General features: G+C 33.9%; 2 protein-coding genes across 6 annotated transcripts in view; one reads left to right on the top strand and one right to left on the bottom strand.

Moving 5' to 3' along the window:
• Positions 1 to 7649: 7649 nt before the first annotated feature.
• tyw3 (tRNA-yW synthesizing protein 3 homolog) lies at positions 7650 to 10962 on the bottom strand. The gene is made up of 6 exons (XM_079380140.1): positions 10599 to 10962; positions 9961 to 10038; positions 9779 to 9877; positions 9615 to 9686; positions 9375 to 9508; positions 7650 to 8578 (listed from the first exon to the last, which is right to left on the bottom strand). The coding sequence occupies exons 1-6, from the start codon at positions 10767 to 10769 to the stop codon at positions 8380 to 8382; spliced, it is 753 nt and encodes a 250-aa protein (XP_079236266.1). The 5' UTR covers positions 10770 to 10962; the 3' UTR covers positions 7650 to 8379.
• cryz (crystallin, zeta (quinone reductase)) overlaps positions 10948 to 12699 on the top strand; it is a 26675-nt gene continuing 24923 nt past the window's right edge. The window contains exons 1-2 of one of the 5 annotated variants that reach the window (XM_079380134.1): positions 10948 to 11011; positions 11182 to 11344. In XM_079380134.1, coding sequence (XP_079236260.1) covers positions 11237 to 11344 — 108 coding nt within the window. In that variant the 5' untranslated portion in view covers positions 10948 to 11011; positions 11182 to 11236. The remainder of the gene's footprint in view (positions 11012 to 11181; positions 11345 to 12699) is intronic. The other 4 variants (XM_079380137.1, XM_079380133.1, XM_079380136.1 and 1 more) reach the window with 4 other exon arrangements.

The raw sequence follows: 12699 nt of genomic DNA, 5'->3' as shown, positions 1-12699 counted from the left end.
TTAGGATGAAATAGACACACGTCCTCTTCCAGGCAGTTTCATAACATTTTCTGTTGATTGGAAATTCTTAATCATTGCCCTGATGGTGGAAATGGGAATTTTCACTGCTCTAGCTCTTTTCTTAAAGCCACTTCACTAATTTGTGAAGCTCAATTATCTTTTGCTGCACATCAGAAATATATTCTTTGGTTTTTCTCATTGTGATGGATGATTAAGGGAATTTGGGCTTTGTTTTCCCTCCTATTTATATTTCTGTGAAACAGGAAGCCATGGCTGGATAATTTCATGTTCATAATCACCCTGGAGTGCTCAAAATTGTGAATATGAATGGGAATATACTGCAGAGATATTTTACTCAGAAGAATTTCTAGGAGTACCAATAATTGTGTCCAACATGTATTTGAGAAAGAAAATGATATTTCCCACCATTTTAAATCCTTATTATCCAATGAAAGGTTAGATTTTTGTGAATTTTTTAAATAAAATAAATATAAAGTTCAAAAGAATAGCATTTTTTTAAATCAAATTTTTTTTGTAACATTATATGTCATTACGCTCCCTTTTGATCATCCTCGATGAATAAAAGTATTAATTTATTTTCTCCAAACTTTTAAAAGGAAGATTTAGTTCGATTCATAGTGTTTTGTTGTTGTTGCAATGATTATATTTTTATATATTACCTTAAAAAGTTAAAAGATCTCTACTTATCCTTCAATAAAAAACCTGTTTGTCTGGCTCCAAATACAAAGAAGTTGACTGATTTTTGTATTCACAAAAAGAGCAACAACGTAGTCAGCTTCAAAGTTAAAATGCATCACAAAAAAAGAGCAATCTGCATGTTTTAAAATTTCTTGTTTTCAAGTACTTCCCCATACTGATCAGACCACTTTTAGCTGCTAAAAATTGTTTATAATATGAAATGAAATCAAAGTGTGGTTAGACTGCTGATTAAGAATACATTAAGAATACATTAGCAATTTATGAGGCTTGATGGCAGAGGTTGTTTGTATATACAGTACAACACCTAAGTCAGACACTTGGCTCAATTGTAATCACACTTGATTAGTTCACAGTGAATTCCTTTCTGCCACCTCCATCAAATGTTCATGTTATGAAAGAATAGATTTCAAAATTCCATTGGATGATTGTTTTTTTTAGCATATTCACAGTTTAAACAAAAGTTTATGTATACATTTTAAGTAAACATCATAATTTTTTATTTTTATCAACCTTTTGAGCAAAGATTAGTTCAAACTGGTGTAGTTTTTGTATCTAAATCCTACTTCTTTAGTCAATTTACTTTATATATTAGTGAATTAGATTTGCTCATATTTGTGATTTCTGGAATGCTTTCATTTAGAATTTTTAGGTAACATTAATTAATTTTCTTATCTTTGAAGTCAAGTCCAGAACCATCATTATATTTATTATTTTTTAACTATTTTATTTTATTGAAATACTTTGCTGATTGTGCACTATTTTTGTTTTGAACTGTATTATGTCTATTGCCTATTTTGGCCGATATCACAACATGCATTTTGTCTGAATATTAATACACACTTTCCAATTCACAAGGGATGGCTGTCCTGACCTTTGACCTCTTTAATGTGCACTCCCTCCACAGTATAGGCAGTCAGGACAGGAGATGTTTATGGTCCTTGCTGCTCTATTACTCCCTTTATTCCTTTCATTTCTTTCTCTCTATTTCAGGGTGATCTTTATTCCTTTCATTTCTTTCTCTCTATTTCAGGGTGATCCGTGAAGTAGAGAAAGGTCAAACAGGGAAGGGTCCTTCAACCTCCTCCGCTGACTCCACCCCGCTTCCACTTCAGAAAGTAGCAGGAAATTACAGGGGATCACATAAATTACAGCTGGCCCACCAGTGAGTGGCAGGCAGCACGCCACCCATCACTGGTGCAAAGGAGGGGTCGACACCCTTAAGGCCTGAGGGAGCCTGCAGGTACTACATGAGTACTGTGAAGCCCACAACACAAACCAGACCCCAAATAACATACATAGTGCTCAAATTCAATTGACAAGGCACATTGCATGTTGTTAAACATTGCCCTATGCTGAGCATGATAGAAGCTCACACTGAATGCAGTTTTCCATTGTTTTTCTGTGTAAACATGCATTAGACAAATGTGTTTGACTGTTGTGCTCACGTCTTTTGCAGTGGCAATCTAAAATGTGGCACACAAGTTAAAAGAAGTTCAACTTTTTAAAAAAATGCATCTCTAAACCTTGAGTTTTTTTCCTCCACTCTTCTGCCCTATGTCTCGCATATTTAAACACAACTGTGTGAACTGTTCTGAGATTGTATTGGAGACATTTCCTGGTTCTTTATATAGATGCGCTGCATTTGAAAACTGCTTACTCTGAGTGGGAACATCTTTTGAATAAGTAATTACTTTGCAACCACTAAAAATCTATGTTCTATATAGATGTATGTAGTAAGAATGTAATGCAGACATGCCACATGTTTGGTGGGACAAATCATCCTCATATGATTTGCTACTTGTTAGTTTGTTGCAGGTGTTACTATACTGAGGAGGGGCATTCTCATTCTAGAGAGCATCAAAAATCTGTGTAGTGCAGGATGTCATCACTATTTTTGGTCTTCCTTCCATGAAGAAAAATTGCGCATTTTTTTCTACTTTATGGAGTGCACTAGCTATAGATGACCTCAAAACACAATCTTGATTACCGCTTTGATTACATAGTGTCTGTAAAATACAAGACTGTTTAAAATAATTCCATGGGACAGGAACTGTTTGAAAGCGTTCCATAGGATCATTTACTGATCCTCTACAAAGATGCTCTTTATAACCCAAAGCGGTTTACAACAAGCTGAACGATTCCATGGGAATTAAACAGAAACCTGTTTCACCACATCAGTGAGCTCAGTGTAACATGGCACAAACTTCCTTTGCTGACATGTGTTCGGAGGGCCTATTATGGCCCACTTTAGTCAGATGATGTCATTATCATGCATCACAATCGACTAGGAGGCCCGCCTCGTATCTGTCACCAGGCAGAATAAAACTCATCCGTCATTCACCGGTTGATTAACGCACTCCAGATGTTTCTATCCTCAGATTTCAGAAGCTCCCTCCTCCAGTCTTTGTTGTGATAATGATACAGTACTCTGTGTGCAACTGTTTATTTTTCTTTCCGTTGGGGTACAGTTGCATGTTCAGAAATTTTTGGGGCAAGCCAGGGCTCTCATAACATAATCGAGCATCTGAGATGAAAGAGAATCAAATTAATCTTGCAAATCTGTGTGTTCTAATTCATCATTCCAGTTCTCATAAAACCCGCCTGGTGCTCTACCATTGGCAGTTGTGCTGTAAATTGGAAGATGGAAAGGACCACCATGTCTACATATGTAATCAATAAATGAATGTCACAGCTGTTAATCCAGGATGAGAAATATACTTCCTACAGGAAAATATGAAGCAGACTGCATGAAAACTTTTGAGATAAGATTTGAGTTTATCTCAGAAAAATAAGAGATAGGACCTATGGGTAGAATGAGGCTTCTAGAAAATCCACATCCGATCTGCTCAAATAATAACACATCAGAGCACATATTGCTGATATAATTCATGCAACTTACTGTATATTTCATTAATATTTTAATAGAAAAAAAATTATACAATTGACAGAATATAATGTAAAATTATCTCCCTTACAGGGGTAAATATGACAAATCACTCATAAATACCACTTTTATCTACCTTTAATTATTGTATTGGAAGGCAATGCAGGAACTGATCCTGATGCACTGACATGTAGGTGTAAATAGAAAAATATTTGAATTTAGATAGATAGGCGTATAAGAGCACAATATCAAAGCATTTAAATTTCATTTTATTTTATATTAAATAAGTTTAATACTACAATATCATATTATAAAAATAAATAAAATAAAATAAATATAAGGTTAAATAACAGAAAAGTACAATTATTATATTTCTGAGTAAGTTGTAAATATTAATATATGCTATTATATTATATATTGATTTTACAGAAATTAGCTTATTGCTTCATAATTCTGCCCTTTAAAAGCTCAAGTGTAATGTATAATATTAGTTACTTGATTTGTGTTACTATGTATATTAAACTTAAATTGTGAGAATGTTGACGGAATTTCCATTCCGATCATTTTATTTTAATAGTCTTCAAAATGTAATATTACACATGAATTTGATTTCATTGTAATGTTCCTCTGTCTAGAGAAAATAAACAAAAGATGTTTCTCAGTACAGAATGAGTTTACTTGTAGAAATGCTTCCCATTCAAAATCGGACATAATTTGAATAGATTTAGGTAATTTATGAATATTGTTTTTAGATGTACTGTAAGTTGGTCATCACAAATAGAAAAACCTCTCATCTGAAACTCTCTTATTTGAGGAGGATATTTGCTGCAGTCAGTTTCTACTCAAGCTGTAAGTGAAAACAAAACAAACTGAATTTTAACCTAATAATATGATATTTAATTTATAGTACACCATATATTTATTGTAAAGTGTTGTAACATATTTTCCCAATTTGGCTTGTCAAGTGGATTAGATACCTGCATTTACATATCTAAAGTTTTTACAGTAATGCCAGCACAAAGTCCTTCATCTTTTAGCCCTTAGCCTGTATTCTGTCTAAATGTTAGCTTCATTAATTAAAATATAAAGTGACCTTTCTTACAATAAAAACTGTGTCTGTTTAGTTGTGAAGGACACAGGCATGCATGTGTGTCTCTTTCTCTTTTTTTCTCTTGGAGAAATCAGCAGGCCTGGAGTGACAGTAAGTGGCAGTATGATTGCACAGGGAGTCCTGAGGACACACAGCCACCAAATCAGCCGGCGGTGAGAGAGAGGGTCCTAATCAGACAAAGAAATGGCCCACTTGACAATCACGCAGGCACAAAAGCTCCCAATTCACCTCTGATTGCGGCAGTCCTTATGCCCTCCCAGCACTCCCTCTCACTCACTCTAATGCCCCTTCAGCTCAACCTGCCAATCAAGCGCCCCTCCTCCCCCTTCACTGTTAATGTCTAGTAATAATTATGAGAGATTTCTAATCATTCCTTAGACTTTCAGCTGGCTAGTTGATGCTATTTTAAGATTAGTATTAGAAGTGCTTTGGCTGGGGAAAGATGCATTTGTAGTTAACCTGGATCTGATTCTGAATGTCATTCTTTTTGGGGGTAAACAATAGGAGTAAATAAAAATGGGCAGACACGTGTCTGTAACTGGCCACAGGTACACTAGAAATAAAATAAAATGAAATGACTCACAACTTGATAATTTATTACTAACATAATATATAAAACTAATAATAATATTATTGTCTATTATGATGTATTAATGAATAATGTATGAATAATGTACAGTACTGATTTATATAAATAGCCATTCAAAAGTTGGGGTGGCATATAAGTTTGGGCTGCATATATTTAATCAAAAATGCAGTTGAAACAACAATATTGTGAAATGTTACTATTTAAAATAACTCATTTCTATTTTGATCTATTTTAAAATGTAATTTATTCCTGTGATGGCATAATCCTTCAGAAATCATTCTAGTTTTGATTCTGATTTGGTGCTCAAGAAACATTTCTTATTATCGTTTTTGAAGGTTGTACTAAATATTTTTGTGGAAAGGTTTTTTGATGAAGAGAAAGTTCCAAAGAATATAATTTATTTAAAATGGATAGATTATCACTATTATGTTTATTATTATTACACTTTTGAGTTTGAAATATAATGCATTTTGATTTATACTGTCTAATAAACGCATTTTAAGAAAGCATTAATATGCCATTTTCTTAAAAGTTGAATATTCTGGAATATAATACTGGACCCAGTAAAGTCCCAAGCAGAGATAAATGAGCCACAAAACCAGCACAGCTGTTCTCTCAAGAACAATAATTACTGATGTGTTTCAAAGTGCATTTACCCCATCTACTGGTGCACTGCTGTACACACTCATGCAGATTACTGTCTGTCTGACAGCTCTGACCACATTCCAGACTAATCATTATTAGTTTCTAGGGCTGTAACGTCCCAGTCGATTAGTCGATTAATTGGTCGATATGGTCTGGTTCGACCAAAAATCTGATTGGTCGATTTTTTGCCGCGCTCATTTAATCAGTTTGGCCACGCTCATTTCATCAGGTGGAAAGCACTAATTGCTAATGGGGGTGTTTTCAGAGCACCCCTGTTTCACAGGTAACAGTCTGTTTTCAGAACACCCCCATTGTTTTCACTTTTTTTGGATTAGCCCAACCCACTGGAGAAGAGAGACAGATAAGTAGGCTTTAGAAGGTTTGATGCTGAATATTATTTATTTAATAATAAGCTAGTGTAAAAACAAGAAGCTGTCTCCTTCCAAAGAACCAGTGTTAATTTCGTTAACGAAGAGGACGACGAAAAATATTCGTTAACGAACCTTTTTTCTGTGACTAAGACGAGAAGTTGACGAGATAAAATTAATATCTGATGATAAAAACTATGACGAAATGTATGCGCGTCTTCGTTAACGAGACGAGACGGGACTAAAATGTTATTTGAGGACTACCGGACATTCAAAATACATCCTATAGGCTAAGTTGACTGTCTTGTCTTTTAAAATGTGCGTCCCTGTCACTGGATCGCAATCAGATGAGGGGCGTTTGTATATATCACAGTATGGCAGCCGCAGTGGGTGGATACGCTACCAAAACGCAAACTAGCGATCTGAAACAATGGCCTCAGCAACTGAATGGTTATAGGGATAGGGTGACCAGACATCCCGTTTTTCCCAGGAGTCACAATTCGTTGTTGATTAACTTAAAGTTAGTGAAGGCGCGATAGGCGGAATCACTCTGATAGAAGTGCTCCACTTTCTCAGTTCTCACACAGCGCGCGATCAGTTCTCAGTTCTCACAATATTGCGCAATTGCGCTGTGCCTACTGTTTGTGTTAGTTTTGAGCCTAAGATGCTTTATTTTTCAGTTATGCACTTTATTTGGTTTCTGCTCTTGTTTGTTTAATAAATATTCTTTTTTATTAAAGTGGACGCGCCTTTTGTGTTTATTAAGAGTAAAAGCTTTAAGCCTATTCGTGTCTCAGCCGCGAAGCTGAGCTCTTATCTTCAGCCTCTGAAATGATAGTGTCTGACAGTTATACTTATAACATATGACAAAAATAATTTTCTAAATTATGTTGCACATTCCTCAAAAGTTCTTGTGATATCACTAGTTGACAACATAGTACTGTTTTCAGAAATCACAGGCTATGATATTGCGCAGGTGCACGTGATGCACCGCTGTCAGAGACGACAGACTCGTGTGTCAGACTCATTTCAGTTCAAAATAATTAGGTCAAAAACGATTTAATATACTGCAAATAGCCTATTAGTTTTTTATGTTTATTTATAATTAATTTAGGCAGACAACAAGGCTACCAAGTACTGAGCACAGTGTGTATCTAATTAATGTAACGTACGTTTTTTTTCTCCCCACAACGTCATTTTTAGTCGATTTTTAGTCGAAAGTTTCAGGACTTCAGTCGACCAAGATTTTCTTTGGTTGATTACAGCCCTATTAGTTTCTTTGGAAAACATATTTTTTTAATGTATTTGAACTGACCAACATGTAGCTTATGTGTCATGAGAAGATGTAGCTGAATAACCTTTATTTGTCCATTGAGTTATCTTTTAACATGAAACATTTTATTAAAAACAATGCTTTTAATAAAAATACTTTTATTAGAGCTGGAAGATGTTTTACTGATCAATACAACTGAATTATTTCTTCTTTAACTATGTCTGGATAAAAATGAGAAATCAAAAGCAAAATGAAGCAGATGTAGTTAATGAGCCAAGTCACCCAAATGAGGCGTTGCAGGACTAGACCCCAACAGTAATGCCTTCTAATCCATAGGAAATGTGCTCTAAACCACACAGCGTTTTCACAATGACGTCTGACAAATTGCTTGTCAGAGATGAATAGCATGGTCAATTTCTACATCACTGTGAGGAACAATGCTGAACAGTATCTTTCTTCTGCATGAACAAAAGCATTAAGGTTTACACATTCAAAAGCTTTGAAGTAACAGCATGTTAAACTAAAACAGATTCACTAAGTCTCCACAAAATAATAAGTTATTTAGGAAACAGACACCTCTTATCAAAAATGTCACTTTAAGGAAATGGGTTTGAGACTGTTTTAATTTATATCTGTCATTAAAAAAAAAGTTTATGTCTAATGTTCACATGAAATGATAATGTGAGGCATGTCTAATGGACAGGGGTGTTAAACACAACCTTGGATAATTGTACACTGTTCAGAAACCTCAGAGAATGATGATCATATGATGTAAAGGAAGATTTCCTATCATAAAAACAGTAGATCACAGACAGTTTCCTCTTCACTGTTTTCATTATGATCGTTGACGCTCTGGCAACAGTCTGTCACAGAATCATCCTGTGCCCTTTTCCTTCTCCGTCTGTAAATAGGTTTCTTGTCGGCTGCTTCCTTTAAAATGCCTTTCTGTTCTTGAGGTTGTAGGGCAGTTTGTAAGCACTCATAGAATCTATTGAAAATAAAATGTAATACATTTAATTATGCCATAACTATCATATTGAAATACTTAAAATACAGTGTGAATTAAATGTAATGTTTTAATATTGAAAATAAAATGAGGATTTATAGGTGGGATGTAAATCTAAATGTGGATGTGGTAATAAAATATATGTTGGGACTTAAAATAAAACTTAAAAAGATATGTACAAAGTTAAAAATATAATATTAAATAAAAAAAAATTAAGATTACATTACATACAATTAGATTTGTGAAATTTTTTCATGTGAACTGATTTGTACACATCAGTGTTATTATAGCTAATTAAAACAAAGCATTAAAAAAAATACTATGTGAAATATAATACACTTTAATAAAGTAAAACTTAAAAACCTTTTTCGGCTAGTTGCCAAAGCCAACATTTAGTATAATTTGGTGTATTAAATTAACTAAAACTGAAATACAAATTATACATTATAGAGAAAAAATATACATTTAATTTATTTAAATTAATTAAATTATTTTTTATTTAAAATACAAATGACAAAAACCTACAAATTTGCTAAAATTTTTAAATATAATTAATATTGTAAAATGTAAAATCTCCAAATGAAAAATATAAAAAGTCATTCAAAATATGAATAAAACTATAATAGTATCTCAATGATGCTAAAATAATGCTGGTACAGATCAAATGTTTTTGCTTCCATTGCAGCCTACTGATGCCCTTTGAGACATTCTTTATAATTTTCCATTCAGCTTCTCTAATCAATTAAATTGCATCATTTTTATTAAATATACAATATACCTCTCTATCCTTTTAAGATTTTCTTCCATCTTCTGGTTAGAAACTCTGACAAGGAAATCAAGATATTGGTCAGTGATGAGGACAGTTCCCCTCTGGCTGACAGGAACCTCAAGACAATGTGTGCTGCGTACTGCCTAAAAAAATACATTTCAAAGACAAATAGGCCTACAAGTTATTTCAAACCCCAGAAGAGCACTGATGTATCTTTAATGTTGAAAAAAAGCACAATGTGTATCTTACCATGATGATCTTGCCTTTCTTTCCCACAGTTATTCCAGAATTCCTAAAGCCTGAGTTTACTGCAACAGTATGCTAAGGAACAAACCATAAAAAGCAAGTTATTATTTCCTCCCCTTTAAACAACTTCCATGGTCAGTTTCATTATAATTCAATGTGACAGTCACCAGTAGCTGTGCATCTTCAAGCTTTTTACACTGAACGTGAAGGACAAAAGGCTCAAACTTCAAAGTGGCATCTCCAACAGACTTCTCCAGACTTGTAAGCTGTTTCAGAAACACATGAAGCTTTAATCAAGGTTGATTATTTCTGTATATTTGTCAAATGTCTTCAGTGCTGAATTTCTCACCACATCTTCACTTTGGCACTTCTGATGGGTAACAAATAACCAGGAGCAGTTTCGCTTTTGCACTTGGCAGTCCCATGCCTTAGATAAGAACATGCCATTACAAACCACAGTGACCAAAACACATACAATACTAATTACCATAACCTTAACAACCTTTTGATAAAGGCTTACAGTATATGCTATAAAGGCTTATTTGTTTCGTTGCTAAATAAATACAAAGTAAAGGCTACATTTTACTTTATTTCATAGTTAGATTGACTTAACTATTATTTTAAAATGTAATATTAAAAAATCAGTCAGTGTGTCCAAACCTTCAAAGGGATAGTTAACCAAAAAATGAAAATTCTGTCATCATTTACTCACAGTCAAGTTCCCAGTTTATATAACTTTTTTCTTTCTGCTGAACACAAAAGACATTTTGAAGAATGTGTGTAATCAAAGTGGTAAATTATATATATATATATATATATATATATATATATATATATATATATATATATATATATATATTATGGATATCAATGGGGGCCAGCAACTGTTTCGTTACCCATATTCTTCAAGATATCTTCTTTAAATACGAGTGTCTTTTGAAAACCATACCGGTGACAAATTATAGACAAATAAATTCTCATTCTTACCCCGTCAAAAAGGATGATTCTTCCGGAACAAGAGCTTGTCGTGAAATACTGATCGTGGCTGTTGATAAAGGAGACGATATGAGAAATCTCGCCATCCACACTGCCCTTCTTACTGAAATCACACTTATTAAGACACTGATTCTTCCATGACTCAAACGTATCGCCGGCCATGTTTAAATACTGCTAATGAATTATACTACTAGTTTTTGCCGAACTCTGGAATAATATCATTAAGCTAAAAATCCGATTTTTAAATGTTCGTTTGTTTGTTAGATTTGTTGTAACGCACAGGTCATCTCATGTTTGACGTTTTGAGAGCACGGTCGAGTACGGTGGCCGGGATGTGCCCAGATTCCTTTCATACGGAAGTGAAGAACTGCCGGAAGCTGCGACCTGCGTGGCAGCTGAACAAAGTAATGTAATGTATCCTATGCCGTGCTGTTTTCTTTAGAACGCGACGCTGTGTAACGATTGTGCGCCACATGTGCTATATGCTATAATAGGCTCTTGGAGAAAGCTCTAGTTAGATCATTTCGATTCAGATGTCCTAATTTATTGATTGTTATTTTTTTCAACCTTGCAGAAACCAGTCAAACTTCAACCTATCTTTTCAACCCACTTGTTTTGCAGAGGCTACTATGGCCACATCTAAATTAATGAGAGCCATTAAGGTGTCCGAGTTTGGAGCCCCTTCTGTTTTAAAACTCTGCACAGACCTGCCTGTGCCAAATCCTGGTCAGAAACAGGTGGGTCTGGAAAAAAATAATAAATATTGACTTCCTCATTTACTAATTGTTTAAGTTATGAATTCAGTTGAGTTTTCTCCCATGAAAGTTGATGCTAATTATTTATTAATCTTGACATTCATACTAATTATAACTAACTATAACTAAATCAGTGCTGTCAAATTACATGACATAAAATTACATTATTTCTTTAATTATTTAATAAATGTCTTATTTTGCTTTTTGCACAGATGACGAGATGGTGATTTTTAGACTTTGCAATAATGCTTAACCCAGGAAAATAATAATAATAATATTTTCTGGAAGATTCATAATTAAAGGGATAGTTTACCCAAAAAAGAAAATTGTGTTATCATTTACTTACAAGCTCTGCAATCAGCACTCCTGTAAAATCACATCATGTTTATTTATGTAGCACTTTATGCAAAAGACTGCTTTAAAGCAAACAGCTTTACAGTATGAAACATGAAAAAACAATGTCAGCTTTATGATATGAATATGTATAGAATATTCAATAGCTCAATATTTTACCAAATTGCAAATGCAGAATAATCAATCAAAGCCTACTGATTAATCAGCAAAATAACTGATTAGTCGATTAATCGTTCCAATAATTGTTAGCTTAATCTATTATCAAAATAATAGTATGTTGCAGCCCTTATTTGAAGTGTATTATTTAAAGAGTCAAGGGACATGTTTTTCACCATGTTTAGAGAAGGACCACTTTGTCTTTTTAGACATAATATTTATGTACATCTACTGACTCAATAAGTCACAGTATTAGTTTATTATTGATATATGTTGTTATATATATATACTACCAGTCAAAAGTTTTTGAACAGTAAGATTTTTCATGTTTTTATATAATTCCCTTCTGCTCACCAAGCCTGCATTTATTTGATCCAAAATACAGCAGAAGCAATAATATTGTGAAATATTTTTCTATTTAAAATAACTTATTTCTATTTGAATATATATTAAAAATGTAATTTGTGATCAAAGCAAAATTTTCAGCATCATTTCTCCAGTGTTCAGTGTCACATGATCCTTCAGAAATCATTCTAATATGCTGATTTGCTGTTCAAAACTGTTCATACCATTGAAAAGCTATTTATATATATATATTATATATATTGTGGCGGGAGGAGCAAACGACAGACACAGTGGGTGTGGCGTCAGGCCTCAGAGAGGCTTTTATTAAACAAAATAATAAAATAAAGTGTCCAAAGGGGGTTAAAGTGTCCAAAAATAAACAGGGGGGTCTGGTGTCCTCGTCGTGCTGCGGGGTTCGTGAAGGAGGGCAGTGTTCTGGAAGGAAGGGTCCAGGTAAGGGGCGGAGTCTGGCGGCCGCACGC

The sequence above is a fragment of the Barbus barbus genome (assembly GCF_936440315.1).
Source record: "Barbus barbus genome assembly, chromosome: 26".
Taxonomy (NCBI): Eukaryota; Metazoa; Chordata; class Actinopteri; order Cypriniformes; family Cyprinidae; genus Barbus; species Barbus barbus.
Note: the sequence above shows the minus strand (reverse complement) of the source record. Positions and strands in the feature narration are given on the sequence as shown.

Coding starts and splice junctions, on each gene's coding strand:
- tyw3 (XM_079380140.1), bottom strand. CDS start 10,769: ATGGCCGGCGATACGTTTGAGTCATGGAAGAATCAGTGTCTTAATAAG. Junction 9,878..9,960: donor AGTGCCAAAGTGAAGATGTG/GTGAGAAATTCA, acceptor TTTCTGAAACAG/CTTACAAGTCTGGAGAAGTC. Junction 9,687..9,778: donor TTGAAGATGCACAGCTACTG/GTGACTGTCACA, acceptor TTTGTTCCTTAG/CATACTGTTGCAGTAAACTC.